This window comes from Gallus gallus, chromosome 12 (genome assembly GCF_016699485.2).
Source record: "Gallus gallus isolate bGalGal1 chromosome 12, bGalGal1.mat.broiler.GRCg7b, whole genome shotgun sequence".
Lineage (NCBI taxonomy): Eukaryota > Metazoa > Chordata > Aves > Galliformes > Phasianidae > Gallus > Gallus gallus.
This window is the reverse complement of record NC_052543.1, coordinates 7791055-7807160: the sequence shown is the minus strand read 5'-3', so window position 1 is coordinate 7807160 and position 16106 is coordinate 7791055. Positions and strand designations below refer to the sequence as shown.

Here is a 16106-nt window from a genome sequence, read left to right as displayed (position 1 = left end):
TAATTGGAGTCAGAAGATTCTTTTAGTATATACTTGAGATGTATGCACTGTCTTGTAGAGACAAAATGCATTAAGAGAGGAAATGCTTAGGGATTGATTCAGAGCTTGCTATCTTCCTTAAGAGTAAACTGAGGTTGGACGTTTTTTATTCCTGTTATATATTTGGATGGCAGTGGCCCTGTTCCCCATAGAGCAATAGGATAAAAATTCATCTTCATTGGAAATCATCTGTAGGGAGCATGGAGGTGAAAAATAGCAACAAATAGTCACCAAAGCATGCTAATTTAACTGACTGGGATCTGACAATGGATTAACTTGCAAAAGTCATTTATGAGAATTATGTTTCTTACTGGTCAGCAATTTGACATATTCTAAGCACACACTGTCTTCCTTTCCGCGTCTCTGAGAAATTCTACCAGAACCATGAGCGATACTCTTGATTGAAGAAAAATTATACTGACACATATGGCATCCATGTGTACACACCAGTGGAATCATTAATACCAATGCTTTACTAAGAGTTGATAGTGATGGAACACTTGCACGTGCTGTTACTAAACAATGATGCAATCAAGAATGTACCAGTTCTCATGGGTGTTAGGCTTATAAACACTTGTGTAACAAGCACTTCTATTTTTCTTACTGTGATTAATGCAAAGACAATGAAGGGAAACTAAAAGCAGAATTTGCTTCTAGTTCTCTTTTAGTATGCATATCCCTAGTGCCCCTATTTTGCTTAAAAGTATGCTTTATTGAAATTTCTGTACACACATTAAATTAGCTTTAATGCTTTAACATGACAAATAGGGGTTATTACACAGCAATAGAGCGCTCTGGCATTCCATTTCAATATAAAATGAACATAATTACAGCAATTTTTGGCTTTGCCATTTTGCAGCAATGGAGGCCTGGATCCCATCCCTTAGAGCAACTGGTATATTTCTTTTCCATAATCTTTTTTATGCTAACCTTTGTTTCCAGAGGTAAATTTATCAAGCATTATAAAGTGCTATAAAACATTATAAAGTACATCATCTGATGCTTTTTATTAAAAAAAAAATGAATATATTCTTCTCATTAAAAGACAAACAAGAGGAATATATATATATCTAGGTAAAATAGATTGGTAAATAGTATTCTTACCAAAGGCCTAAGTTCTGGATGAGTCAAAATATATCCATTGTTCGTAATTGCAAAAGCATATCCATGAATACCTAACTGTAAGAGAAAATGAGAAAGAAATACTAATTAGCATGGCCCACAGTAAATTCTTAAACAAAAAGCAGGCATTCAGTTATCCAAGACAGTATTCGTAACACTCACCCACAAAGTATTTCATTATAATATATGCAGAGCTTTGATCCCTGACATTTTTGCAAACGAGAACTTGCCATTGTGATGAATTCAGCATATAGCATAACTTTAAAATGTCACAGACACATTTTGTTACCTAGGACACTCACTTCTATGTACCTTGGAGTGAATAAGATATATATTCATATATAGCATGTCCCATACAACGTGTGTCAAATCAAAAGTATGCTGACACCTTCACACATTCCCAGGAGCAGCTAGGTTTGGTTTACCTCACTTGTTCAAGTGATGCTGTAAAAGAAGCACTTAAACCAATGATACTGAAAAGTAAAGTTACACTGATCAAGCAGTGGCCTGCCATAGATGATATTTACATTTAGCTCTCTGTTAATTCAGATTCATTGGGAGACACAGAAGACATGCACCTATAAAGAAATACATGCAATTTACATGTTTGTACCAAGTGGAATTATGGAACATCTTATGAGAGCAATGAAATGCTTTATGAAGCCTAACAGGATACGTAATCAAATTTAACACTGTACTTATTTAAATAACACTACTACTCTTTTAACAATATGTCCATTACACAGTTGACTGCACCCACTGAGTGCCTAAATACACCTGCAAATCATTCATGTGGTCATTCAAACATCCCTTTTTAGCATAATTGTGATGCTAATATACAATCTTACTGCAGCTTCAGTGTATAACTGCCTTCTGCCATGCCGAGAGCATGCTCACTATGCATCCTCACTCAGTGCTTTCCAACTGTGAAGCAAAGTAATATGACATTCCACAGAGCTGTGAAACTGTTCAGTGTGAATATGATTCAGTTTCTATAGCCATATCCTTATATAAGCATCTCGACTTGCTGAGGTATCAAAACAAAACAAAGGAAAACCCACAACCAGAAGTGTTTTGCTTTGGTGCACACTCCGTGTTTCTCCCTGCTAACAAACGAACTTTTGAAAACACAATCTTTCCCTTGTTCCCTATGAACGATCTTCTTGAGCAAAGAGCAAACTGTCCTTACTCAGCAGTGTGCCTTACCAAGTTGTTTAAATTCAAGCTTTTTTTTGTTTTGTTTCCTTAAACTTTAGTCCATTCTTGAATGCTTTGCTGAAGTGGGTCCTCAGGACTTTGCCTGGCATAAAGCAATGTGAGAAAGGTTGACAAGCTAGAATCATTTCTAAGAGATAAATAGGACAGCAACTCTATGGGCTTCTGTAATTTTCTGGGAATATACAAGGTATTACATTATGGCAAGGTCACAGAGAAAACACGCCAGGTAGATTTATACCATATCTGCCTGTGAATGATTGTAAATGGTCAACCGTATCTGCTATAGAGAAGATTGTTTCATAAATTAGCAGTTTTCCTAAAGCAATAAACTTCTGTGAAAGTAATAGAAGGTGATAAGTTCTTGGCATCTCTTCATAAAGGAAGGAGAACCAAAATAATAACAGTGGACATATTTTACCTATTATAGTATGACAAGTGAACTAGCTGTTGGCTAAATATCAGATCTTGAGTATAACTGCCTGTGTTGATAACTGCAGGATGATGTCCAAGCAATGAATGTCAGGTAACAAAACAAATGTGGGTGGTACACTTCACAGCATAATAAGTATTTGCTGATTTAAAGTATACCAGCACAGCAAGGGTAGTATTTGTTGTGTGTTGTGCAATACGTGAGACTGTACACTTTGCACATAAAATGCTTTGGTTTGAGAGAGAGTACTGCTTACAGCTGTGTTGCCACTTTTAAGCTTGAACTCTCTAAATGATAAACTGATTGAGAAACGAAAAAATTCTCTAACGGTAAAATGCCACATGAAAAGTAAATCCAACCCTACCTTATTAAGAGTAAACTCCCACTGACATCTGGGGAAGTTTAGTCTGGAAAATGACTGCTGAAAATAGCTCATTGTTATTACTCATCTTCCTCGGCATAAAACCCATCTCATCCAAGCTGAGAGAATTCCAGGTCAGCAGAATTCTATTTCCAACCAATCATTTTATATCCCTGTGTGAATTTTATTTCACATACCGCCTCTGCAGGAATGGGTCCCAGGGGTGATTATGCTCTTGCAATTGCATGGTCTTTTTACTGTTCAGAAATGTTTATGGTATGTGAGACTGGAAGTTATAACTCAAATGATTTCACTAAAGTAATTGTATTGCATGATATTGATGCCTCTTGTAATAATCTTCTCTTGCATTACATCCTGCAGTATAAAATGTACTTTCAAATAGTCTCGTATTCAAAAATAGGATTGTATATTACTTCCTCAGAAAACTAAGTCTTCAAAAATATTATATCATATGAAAAAAAACAGAAATTTTAATCTTCTCCTTTTCTGAATCACTCTGAATAAATCTGCTGCAATATCTGTCATTCAGGGACCACACTCTATACTTCGTGTATTCAGAATATGTCCAAATCTTACGGAAGCCTTCTAAATAATATCTATATGATTTGGCCATTATTACATAGCTATGAACAGCCAGGCTTTCACCAGTCATACCTTCAGTTACTACAACAGTGTTCATCATTTTCATTGCAAATGAAACTTGTTTTTACCCTTAGAGACATCAAAGATTTTCATAGCTCCAGATTTAGCATATTGTAATCCTTTTCTCTGCCACCACCTAGTGATTCTGCATACACAAACGGTATAATCTAAATTGTGGTTAATTAACTTCAGTGGTTCCTGTACTGAGACTGTACTGTTATTTATCCTGACCTGGAATGTCTCTCTTCACTAAGTCCTGATACCAGGTGTCATCTGCTGCCTCTTCTCACACTCTGCAAACTTCTTCCTAGTTGGGACAGCCTTTCTGTTTTGCATTTGCCCTAATTCAGTTCGGTACAGGAAAGATACATAGGCAGGAATCCTAAAGGCAAGATTTTTGCATGCTTTTCATATAAAATTATTCAAATCTTCTGCACTGATTTCTTGATATTTTGTGTGGTGTTCTAGTTATATTGGGTGGTTGAATGGCCTCATTTATTTTATTAAAGATGACCTTCTAGAGCATACTGAGATGCGCAGAAATTTGAAGATGAACATACATTAATTTTGGCAGGAAAAATCGGCTATGCAAAGCTAGAACTCCTGAGGCAAATTGGTGACACAATGGAACTATGTCAGTATAAACATAGAACTGCCCTCTAAGTTTTCATTTGCTAGTAAACTTGCATAAATAAATGCTAAATAAATGACTATATCACATATGCTGAGTTAGAACAACCTACCAGCTTTTGTGAATTACCTTGTATTTTGGAATAGCTTTTAGAAGTTCTTTAACTGGGACGTCTGTGCCAACTACTCCCAGGAGAATCCCTTTTGATCTCTGAAAAGAACAATAAGACATGTACTGAGAAACACAATAGTAATGAACATTCTCACCACTAATTTAACGTTGTAGCTACTCTAGAGAAGTGAATAGATAACAGAGAGATCATTTAAAAGCTAGGAAAAGCAGAAGCTGGTACTGTTAATCCGATCAAGCAGTCATTTAGTCAATAACGGTTCTCCCTTCTACTTTATCTGCAATTCAGATAGAAAAGGTATTCAAACTTCCAATAGTTAATGAGTCCTTCTACAGAAAATTTCCCCATGCAAAATAGTTTCCAAATGAAAAAAAAAAAGTGGCTAAAACGTGTTACTCCCTTCATTCAAAATTTATCCCACCATTCAGTAGACAAGAGAACTAAGCATAAAGAAAATTATGCATACATTTTCCTTCAATAAAGTCTTAAATTAACAAAAGTAAATATATATATATCTATGATATAAGCACAAGTAATTAAATTCTGGATCTACACAATAGAAGCCTACCAGTACAAAGAAGAAAAAATATATGGATTATCTGCTGTAAGAAGATAACATAGAAGAAAGAAAGTGCTGTTGCCTGAGTTTTTCTCTTAGACATAGGGTTTTATTATTTTACTATGGTGTCTAGGGTATAGGTAGTTGGGATTATTCATCCACATTTTTATACCAGCGCAGGGATAATAACTGTAGATTAAATAAGAAGAAAAGAACAAAAATTTACAGAGCAGGCTAAAACATTTTTAGATTCCTAAAAGCAACTTCCCAGCAGTCACCCTATGATCACACAGCAGAAACAGTCTGAGTACTTACAGTCTCATTTTGCTTACTAAATACCGGCATGGCAACAGTTGTCATCAACACCAATCCCTGATCGTCAGCAAGCTATATTTAAAAAAGAAATATTATCTCTAAGAACCAAGGAATAATTACAGGCGTGATTGCGTTTTTCAATTACATTTTCTTCATTAAAGTGAGAGAAGGCAATTTATCTAAATGATGCTTATCAATTTAGAATTGCAGTCAGTCCAGCCCAGCCCCACCCTGCTCCGTCTCAACTATAGCACCTCTGCCCACCCCACCATCTGGACTGGCAGGAAAGATGCCTCTTCTTCATTTCTATTGCAATTTCCCGTGAGAGACACGAAGGGGCTGGAATGTGGATTGTGGAAGCAGCATGTGCAGTAGCAAAGCAGCTGGAGCTCTGTTCCACATCTTTCCCAGTGTCAGTTATGCCAAGATTGCCTTGGGTTGTTTTCTCCCAGCAAGGAACAAGAGGTCATGAGTTGCATGCACTTTGTTTCTGGTTCAGATTGAGATCTCATCAGCTAGCACTGCAGCAGAAAGGATGACGGCCAGTTAGGATCCCAGGAGCATCTTTGCTCTATCCGGTTTCAGTTTGCTGGACTAAGTGGTGGCATGAAGCATTAGCTGATGCTGCGCTTCAGGTTGCAACATATTTCTTCAATTTAGTAAGAAAACAGATCTCCTGACCTTGGTTCCATTCAAGAGAAACATGCAGAATGCTTATCATTGGCCACAGCAGAGTGGCTTTGCTCAGACTATTGTCTCTTCATGCTCTCTGGCCATATCTCTCACTGTATCTCTGCCGTAAGGCAAGTGTTAGCTGTCGTGCTCAAGAAACAAGCACTGCTCTGTGTGCTTGTGGATCTCCATCATCTACATACGAAAGATAATGCAAGGAGGAAGTTGAGAGTTACTGTTAAACACTTTCTGACCCTATAATTTTGGAAGACATTTGAAGTTAAAAAAGCTTATCCTACTTTTAAATGAAGTATGACATATCCAGTTGAAATCATGACTTTATTGTGATTTGTAATTTCTAAGGACACACAAGTTCTGCTAAATTGCATCTAAGTTTAGCCAAATTCACAAGGAGAGACAATCTTACTGAAAAAATTTGGAGGTGAGAGTCATACCAACTGCAACAGTGACATTATCCTACTGCTGTTCCATCAGTATCATATTTTCTGTACTCAGACAGTATTTTAAAGCACTTTCATTTTTGAGAATGTGTGATTTTTTCCTAACGATACTTCCTATTTTTTTTTTTTTTGACAATGAAATATCTATCAACTCTCTAAATTTTCAGAACACAAAGCCCATATATTGTTACCACAATATTTTATGAATCGTATTTCACATTAATAAATTAGACAAGGAAAATCTAGAACTTTACATGGCTTGCAGCTCCCAGTCTGTTTCAGGAGGGTTTCAGTTTCCCAAACTGAAGCATGGCACTATCTTATGGTGAGGAAGAATGTTTGCAGACATCAGACAAACACAAATGAGTTTTAGGATCAAGGTATACATCTGATAAGGAATCAACAGGGACATGAGGTGGAACCAGCTCATGATCATGTTTTATTATTTGGTTTGTTTTCCCTTTTAATAAATACCTAATTTCCAGTGCTGATATGATCCTTGATCTATTAAACAACAGTAAATTATTAAGAACCAAACAAAAGAAATACCAACCCAACAAAACACTGAGTCCAGGGGTTGCACTAAAAGCAGCTGAACTAACCCAGGAATGTACCCTCTTTGGCTAAAGTTGTACAGTTAAGCACACTGACATGATTTGTATGGAGAGGAGCCTGCTGCGGTATTGATGTTCAACAGTCTTGAACACATGTACACCAGGAACTGAAAAAGCGTTCTGCTGATTATGGGGTGACATCTTGGAGCGTTTAGAGATTTTATATGATTGCCCAGGGTTGTTCATCTCTGACATTATGCATTTGTCAGGTATCATTATGGTATTAGTTTACAGCGAGCCTACTTACTCTCAAGGGATTACTAGAAACAATTTATCAGATAGGATGCCAGCCAAGGGCCTGGTCAGTAAAGTTTTAGGGTGTTTGAAATTCTTTAAATGGGGGAAAAAGGATAGTATGGAGTTCCTGGGAAATTCTAAGAGAACTGGTTGTGAACTCTCAAAAGTAACTATGGAAGCATGTAGATAATTACTGCCCTGTAATTGCAATATCCACAAGTATCTACAATTGCTAATGCAATCAATTCTCATGGAAGTGCAATTTTATTATTTTATTTTTTGATAGGTTTTTGACCTTTTTTTTTTTTTTTTTTGGTAGGTGGGCAGGTTGTTGGCTGCTTCTGTAAGGGGAGTCAGAAAATAACCAGATGATTGATGACTCATGTTTGGGATGTTTCATCGAGTTACCAACTTATGCTGCAGTATTCACTTCTGTTAGATTGTGAGGAGTTATCTCCATGGGAGGACAACTTTATTCCCTGGGCAATGACATTTTGACAGAAGTACTTTGAAATAGTAGAATAGTAGCCACTGGGTATTATTGCTAGGGAAATTAAAACTCGAGTCTGTGAATAAACTGCAAAGGAAGCCATGATCTAGGAATTCTGCATTGTTCTTTTTAAGTCTGACAATTTGTTACATATAACAGAACTCTGTGACAACTTATGCAAATGTTCAAAAAACTTAATTCTGGGAAACAAACAAGCAGAAACACTCTAATCATTGCTAAAACCTCCCTAATTGCTTATATTCAGAACAATCGTGCATTACTAATATTATATGACTTACTAGGATTATTATTATTTATTTTACTTTTTTGCATCATTGGCAAATATGTAATTAGAAGTTAATGTTTAAAGAAAAATATTAGATACCACAAATTCAGACTATTTATAATCCTAAAGTTTGAGTGGCTGTTCTTATTTCAAATTTCGTATTATTGTGCAATAATTAGTAATACATTCTTTAGTTACTCATTTACTATTTTTCTCCCCAGACGAATATGTAGACAACACTTATGATTTCCAAATGTATCTACTGGGCATCACAAACTCATAGTCTCAGAAAACAACCATGTAGGGACATACAAAAGAAAATACTGTAACCAAATATTTCTTACAGGAAACCTCTTGAGGTATGATTTTTTTAACCTGTAAGCACAACGTGCATACCTCTAAACAGGTAACAACTCATTTACCCACAAGAACAGGGATTTTTAGTGCTGTGGGCAAATACACAGAATGATATTCATTTGAATGTAATGTAATAAGCTCATCAGCTGGGTGGTTAAGAGTTACATACAATAGAAAACCCTAGGGAATGACTGAAACCTGAAGCAACACAATTTTAATCTCAATTTCTAATTAGGCTTTACTTAATCCAATCTCTTAGAACAAACTACTACTAGCAGTCACTGCTATTTCTATGAAGACATGCTTAATTTGGCATATTTCATCCTTCTGAGGATTGAAAACTATGTTCTAAGCTTACATGGTTCATCTTTACCAACCTCAACAGATTCCAGAGGATGGTAGCGTTCACAGGAATCAGGTAGGGTATGACAAATATGTATTTGCACAATACTGCATTTGTTATTTATATGGTGTCTGCTGAAACAAGATGTTGCTGGTGGACTCATTTTGTTCACAAATATGGATGAATTTTGACCCAAATGCCAGAACCTCATCTAAATTAATACGCAAAGCCACTAATAACTGTGATTGCTTCCAGTACATTGAGAATCCCCCCCCCCTTTTTTTATTCTTCTCTACTACTACCGTACTATTTTTTCCAATGTTTAATCATGATTTCTTTTTACACATCGAAGTATTAATAAATCAAGCCTCTTTCTGTTCCTTCAACACCTAGTAAGTGCCTGAGTTATTCTTTACCTGGGACACCACATTAGTTAACACACCCAGATTCTGGCTGACATCAATCCCCAGCTCTTACTTAGCAGCATATCAGTTACTACATCTTGATCGCCTTCAAGTGGTTATTTAATAACTCTAGAAGAGTGGAGTCATCTTCATGCTTAATGCAAAACTCTGATTATGTGCAGCATGGCACTAAGTATACTCGTCCTTTCAAATGCCCCTTAATCTTTTAGATATTTATTTCCCATTGAATAGAAAGGAGTTTCTGCTTTTCCAGAGACCAATTTAGTATGTTTACATGGGCCTTATATATTACAAAACAAACCCCCAGGTTTACCTTATCACACAGGAATTCCACAGACATTTTCTTCAAGAAAGTTTTTCCATAATTTGCAAGCATGGAGAAAAAAAAAATATGGAGAAATAGGCTGCCCCATAAAACAGAGTGGTCGTTTAGAGAACAAAAGAAGTCACCTAATGTTCAGCTCACTTTCTTCTTGCCATTTTCTGACTGTTGCATTTTGATTGAGACCTGCGTGTAATGAGTGCAGTAATCAACATCTCCCATTTAGGCAAGAGGAGTTACAGCAAGCTGCCCAGATTTTCTAAGACAATGTTAGTATTGTTCCTATCTATTACTGTTATTTTGTGCTTATATTGTGCAATGATTATAATGAAGCCAGGCTCTGCTAGTGAGGAAGCACTCACTGTCTCCTGAGACAGAAGAACAAGTACCAAAGCCCATATCCTTTTTTAGATATTATTTCTGATCCTTCAAAGAAAATATGCAGCATTGTTTCACTTTAGCTGGTTCTTAAAAACGTTTTAAAATCCTGTTAAATAAGAATATTCCCTAATTGTTACTGCTAAATGAAAGATGCCAAATAAACAATATATAAATTAATTTTTGAATTACTTTGAAAGAGCAATTCTTTATTTTGTTGCTAATTTTGGATCATGGTTATCCACAGAAAGGAAACAAAATCTAAGCTTGTAAACTTGTAGTTGTTTGGTATCTTTCAGAGTTTAGATTTTGTATTTTAGATAATCACAGAGCATACCAGAGTTTATAGAATTTGGTCACTGTATTAAAAGGACAATTATCCAAGAAAATACTTGATCTGAAACTTCAAAAAATCTATTTTTATAAAATTGATTATGTCTATGATTTACATTATGAAATCCTAGCAGGCCTGTTCAGCTCAGAAGTGAACTTTCATAACTCTAATTCTCTCCAGCATATATTTCCTGATTTATACAATAGAATATTTATACATAAAATGAAAACTTTTCTTGCAATTTTTTTTTTTTTTTCTGATTATAGTCCTCATTTCTGCAATAATGTTAGACTGCAACAACAGTAGAGCAGTTCTTCTGAAGAGGACATGTCTTTCACTGAACACTGTCAAGTAAAGTCAGATTTACCTCTCACCAATTCTGATTCATGATATCTATCAAATAACCACAACAATGACCAAATTTCTTTGTAGATTATCTTAACCCCAATAATATTCTTTTGATTTCTAATCTCCCTAAATCTGTGTCATTCCTCCTAGATTATTCACCATCCCACAATAGAAGCTTTGATTTCCACAAAACTCAATTGACTCACAGTGCCTGAAATGCAGAAAAAACTCCACAGGCTGTCCTATTTACAGGGCATATTTTAAATTTAGAGTGAAAATTCAGAATTTAAAAAAAAGATATGAAGAAGCAAGCTTAGGAGGCTGAACAGAGGCATCTGAGTGAGTATTTGAGGAGGGTTGTATAGCTATACTGACCTAGGAAGCATTGGTCTGTGGGCCTGAAAGGAAATGGGACTTAAGGGAATAGGGCAAAGAAATGGGTCAAAGTGAAGGTCTGTTGGCCTACGCAGCCATATGCCTCATGCAAAGGCTGAAAAGTGGGGAAGAACATTGCTACATTCAAAGGGACTGAAAATGGGGTGAAAATTTGGGGTGGGGGAACACTGAAAACTCTGTGACAAAGCGTCAACGTTGAAACTGACTGCCACAGTATTGAAACTTTATCCATAGCAGGCAGCAGTTCCATAGGGATGTACTTGAAATACGAGTTTCATGCTGAGGCTTTTTTATTATTATTTCAGTACCTTGAATAACCCTATCACATTCCCAGTCCATCCCTCTTCTTCCTTTCCCCACTCAGAACATCCTTGTTTCACCTGGTGTCGTCTTCCCCTCAGACTACTGTCCCTTCTGTGGTCTGAGCAGAGTCATGAGACAGGCTGGTAGCATCAGATAATTGCAATTTGACCATTTAATTGTTATATGTAGACTACTGGAATGAAGAATAGCCATTGTTTTAGCTTAGATATAAATTATGGCTTGGGACCATATAGGAAGCTGTGTGAGTGTTCAAAGTGACAGGGATATTTCTATGTTTAGTCAAACAGAAGTGAAACACCAAAAACCATCAGTTTAAAATGCTTACTCAGTTAAAATTGGCAAAATGTTTACTCAGTGCTGTTAAATATCAAGTAACTTGTTGAGGAGTGTGAGGAAAACACCTCGAGACTAAATTTAAGATCCTGTTTAACAGGTATGCAGAAATCTTAAACCAGTTTTCTGGATAGGTCACTCAACCTTATATACATTATAAAATTGAAAGAAAATAACACCTCATCTGGAAACAGAAACAAAGGAATAATAAATCTGGGTCAAAATGTTTGCTACATGATTAGTTTATATCTCATTACATTCAATTTGGCATCTATAAATTTATAAAAATGCTAAAATTACTAGCCATGCACTTCAGTGAAACAGCAGCTTTGCAAATTTTTTATTTTCTATCCCCAGTGACAGTCAATTCAACACTTCAAAGTATAGGAAGGTAAATGATGCAGGGAATGATAAATGATGTTTCCAAATGGCTGAAAGATGATAGCATCAAGATAAAAGGCGGGCAAAGCACTACTTACAGAAGTTAAGGGATAACACAGAAAGAGAGAAGAAAGCTGTCAGGAACTTTTGGGCAACAAACATCATCAAAACATTTCTATATGGAGGAAATACAATTCTATTCATGAGAGAACCATTAAAAAAAATGTCTATGTTCCTAAACACAACTATCTGCTTCTGATTTATGTGCCTAATTTATTCAATTCTACCTGTTCATACAAACTAAGTACAACAAAACATCACAGCAGGAGAAGGACAACAGATTTGAATCCCGCTGTGTTTGTTCAAAAAAGCAAGGAAAGCTTTCCTGCTAGGAAACCAAACACCTTTTTGAGCTATTAAAAAGGAATAGCTTCTGTTCATCCATGAATACAAAAACTGCTTTTCAAATGTGTTTCAATAATAAAGGTCATTTTGGAAGCCAAAGTGACAAAGTCAGAAAATTGCTAAAATTCAAGTTATGAGTTCATTATTATTATTTTCATTTTCACACTCATGTAGGATGATTATTTAGAAAGATGCAGAGAAACAATGTAGATGACATAAGATATTCACGTTAACTTGTTTGGCTGGATAGTGCCTCTCCTTTAGACTCACTAGGTATTCCTAGACTTATTTTCTTACGAAAGCTACATGATCATATTAAATCAGCACCTTTATCACCTGAAATTATGGTAGACTTTTTATTATTATCATTATTAGTAATTTTAATACTTTTAATTTGTGGCATTATCTATTTTAATTATAGGGAATACTGCAAAACTCCTTTCAGGTCAAATATCGTGCTTCAACAGACATCCAACTTAAACTCATACTTCATTCCATCTGCACTCCAAATCTGCAATTTCAACAATTCGTTATTTAACTGTCAAAGACAGACTAGAACCTATGGTCTTCAAAATTGATAGCTAATTACCATAGAACATTGACTAAACACTGAGAAGACTGTATCCAAGTGTTTCATATAAAAAACATAACATTTCATCAAGATGACCAAGTATTTATAATGGATATAAAATAGTAAAGGTAAACTTGGAATGACACATTTTTCTTTCAGATCACTAAAAGATTAAAGTGAATATGTTTAGAGAGACATGACTGTTTGAAATGTTTATAGAGAAAACATTTGCAAGATGATACACAGAATCCAACAAAAATACAGTGCAAGTTCAGACACCATATGGCAAAACATGTACACTAGTGACTAAGCCATTCATACAGGCAAATGTATATCAGTCCTATGTTACTTTCCTTCACCTTGCAGATAGGGAAATAGAGATTCTTTGGCTTGGGAGATGTTTGCCACATTCTGGCTTGCTGGAAGAAAACTTGGATGTTAAGCAATATTTTTGTGTGGCACATAATGGGAGAAAATTTTGGCTTCTAGTAACTGACAATTAGACTTTTCGCTGCTTCATGTATAGCTGTGGCAAACTCTTGACCAGTTGAAGACTGAACAGCAGGCCACTATGTCTGGAAATCTCAATGCACTCAACTGAACTTTAAAGTTTGAATGGTGTCATAATAAACTCAGAGAGGGATATGAGAAAAATACAGCTATGAAGCATTTGCTCATGTTTCGTTTTTTGAAGAGCAGGGAGGAGTGAATTTAGGTTTTGAGCTTAAACATTGGTTTTCATTAGCACACTGTCACTGAGATGCTCTGCAAGGGAATCCAAGAGAAAATGCAGATTCAAATAAGGTAAGGTCGAGGGATAGGGAGAAAACTCCTAGAGTAGAAAAGTTTTCATAATCACGTATAAAGCAGCCACATAAAAATCAACCTGCTAGGAGCAAGGTAAACCTGTCAGTAAGAAATAACAGTCAGCATTTCCTCCCTCAAAGTCTACTATCTTTATATATCCATCACGCTAAGTTTAAGAAACAGTTTGTTCTTACCCCTGAAGTTATCAAAAGACCTCAGAGACTACTTCTATCTGTCCCCCTCCATTCATTTCTTTCCATCCCTCTCCTCTTTCTCTACATGAAGGTATACATTATGGCAAACACATACGAAGTATGTGGCTGTAGCTTTGCACTGATTTGCTCGAGGGTAACACACTGAAAATTGGTGTCCATGACCCTCCATGAAAGCATTTTTTTTTTTTTTATCTTTTTGTAATCTAGAACTTGAATAATTTGTATCAGAATATTGATGTAGACATTACAATCTAAAATACAGTAAGTATCACATGACACCAGTAAGCAGCCTGATACAAATTTCCCCATCAGCATATTTTAATCTCACCCTGTTTCTTCTTTCTGCAAACTGTTAGGAGAAGCATTTGGCATAAACAAGTAGGTTAACATGAATAAGTCAAAGTTAGCCAGTCTTTTAGCACTTCTATTTGACCAGGAAGCTGTAAACAAAACAATTTTAATCCATCTTTTTCCAGAGGAAAAAATAACAGCAGCAACAACTTTTGTTACCATAATGTCACATTTGCTATGTCCCAAAGCACACAAGAACAAACTATGGACAAAGTCCAGTGTGATAGACTACCACACTACCTACAGATTTAAAACAGGATTTTCTGAGATCCACAAGCAAGAAAACCTCAAATATACACGGCACCACAAAGCTACAAGTTTCCACGCTCAGATTTCTTGCTTTTTAAACTAAAAAGTGCATTGCATACACTAATGAACCATTCTAAAGTTTTGAAAAAAAAAAAAAAAAAAAAAAAGCTATCCACTGATAATCACTTGATCTATAGCTTTCATTAAAAATTCAACTTTTATCATTAAAAGGCTGTTAAAAATAATGCATTTAAATTTCTATGACATTCCATATTAAACGTGCTTTATCTAGCATGAGAATTAATTGAATAAGTAGGTGGTGCTATTCCCCAATATATTCAATTAATTTCTTCATTTCTGTGCTTCAAATCACAACCCACAAAACAGCATCTAAGTTTTCTGTTTTCTAGAAGCTTTGATTATATTTGTGAAATATACAAGAATGAGGGAACAAGCATCAAGCAATTTCTTAGATTTTGCCACAATCATTGTGCTTTCATGATGTGCAGAGGTGACTGGTAAGATACCATATTGATGCAGAAGTTGTTTAAAAAGCATATTATATAAAAACTGCTTGCAACCTATTAGAGAAGTCAAATGTCAGATGTATTCAAAGAGGTGCGGATACAGTGGGGAGCAGTGAAAGGGTACCAGCTATAACATGGGTTATGCTGTCTCTACAATAGAAATAAAAATGATCTAGAGATGTTTCACATACAGTAATGGGGTGAGTTTATTTTTTTTTCTCATTATTACTTCAAATTGTTGATAAAATAACTTCCCTGCTGTTTTCAAGTTGTAGGCCACTGTATGCCTATTGTGTTCAAGTAGCTCATGTGTTTGAAGAGCTGCTCTTAGTGGGCCACAATGCATTGCTTTGATGTCCAGAGCCCCAGTACAGTGAACTGTTTCACTGATCACTACTGTACCATACTCACGACACCATGGAAACATGAAGGACTGGTGATTACTTTGAATAACTAAGATCTGAGTAAAATATTTTACCTTTTGAGCCTGAGGGAGCTGGAAAACAACAAAACAGAACAAGCAATCATTATACATAAAATAAATCTGAACAGCTACTTCAGCTGTTGTATTCATAAAATCACAAATGTAATAAAAACAAAGTATAAAAAAGAATCCAAGGAAACTAACTTTACATTGAGGGCTTATGCTAAGTTAGTTCATTATTTGATAGCTTCTCTGCTAGTTATCACAAAAGCACCGTGCAACTTGTTAAATACCATGCTACTAAGAAACGGATTATTTTTTCACCAGATATGGTATCACACTTGATCTATGAAGTAGTCCCATCTTGCTGTACACAAATATAATTCAA

The 16106-nt window shown here is 35.6% G+C and overlaps 1 protein-coding gene across 6 annotated transcripts in view; it reads right to left on the bottom strand.

The window, feature by feature from the left end:
- Nucleotides 1-16106, bottom strand: part of CACNA2D3 (calcium voltage-gated channel auxiliary subunit alpha2delta 3) — a 409731-nt gene that overhangs the window by 105222 nt on the left and 288403 nt on the right. For 3 of the 6 annotated variants that reach the window (XR_005839457.2, XM_414338.8, XM_025154606.3), the window contains exons 14-17: nucleotides 15773-15790; nucleotides 5469-5540; nucleotides 4594-4674; nucleotides 1144-1218 (exon numbers count right to left, since the gene is read on the bottom strand). Coding sequence is in view for 4 of the 6 variants with exons in the window: in XM_414338.8 (XP_414338.3) it covers nucleotides 1144-1218; nucleotides 4594-4674; nucleotides 5469-5540; nucleotides 15773-15790 (246 nt within the window). In the remaining 2 variants the exon portion in view is untranslated. The remainder of the gene's footprint in view (nucleotides 1-1143; nucleotides 1219-4593; nucleotides 4675-5468; nucleotides 5541-15772; nucleotides 15791-16106) is intronic. The other 3 variants (XR_006931360.1, XM_015293405.4, XM_040646762.2) reach the window with 2 other exon arrangements.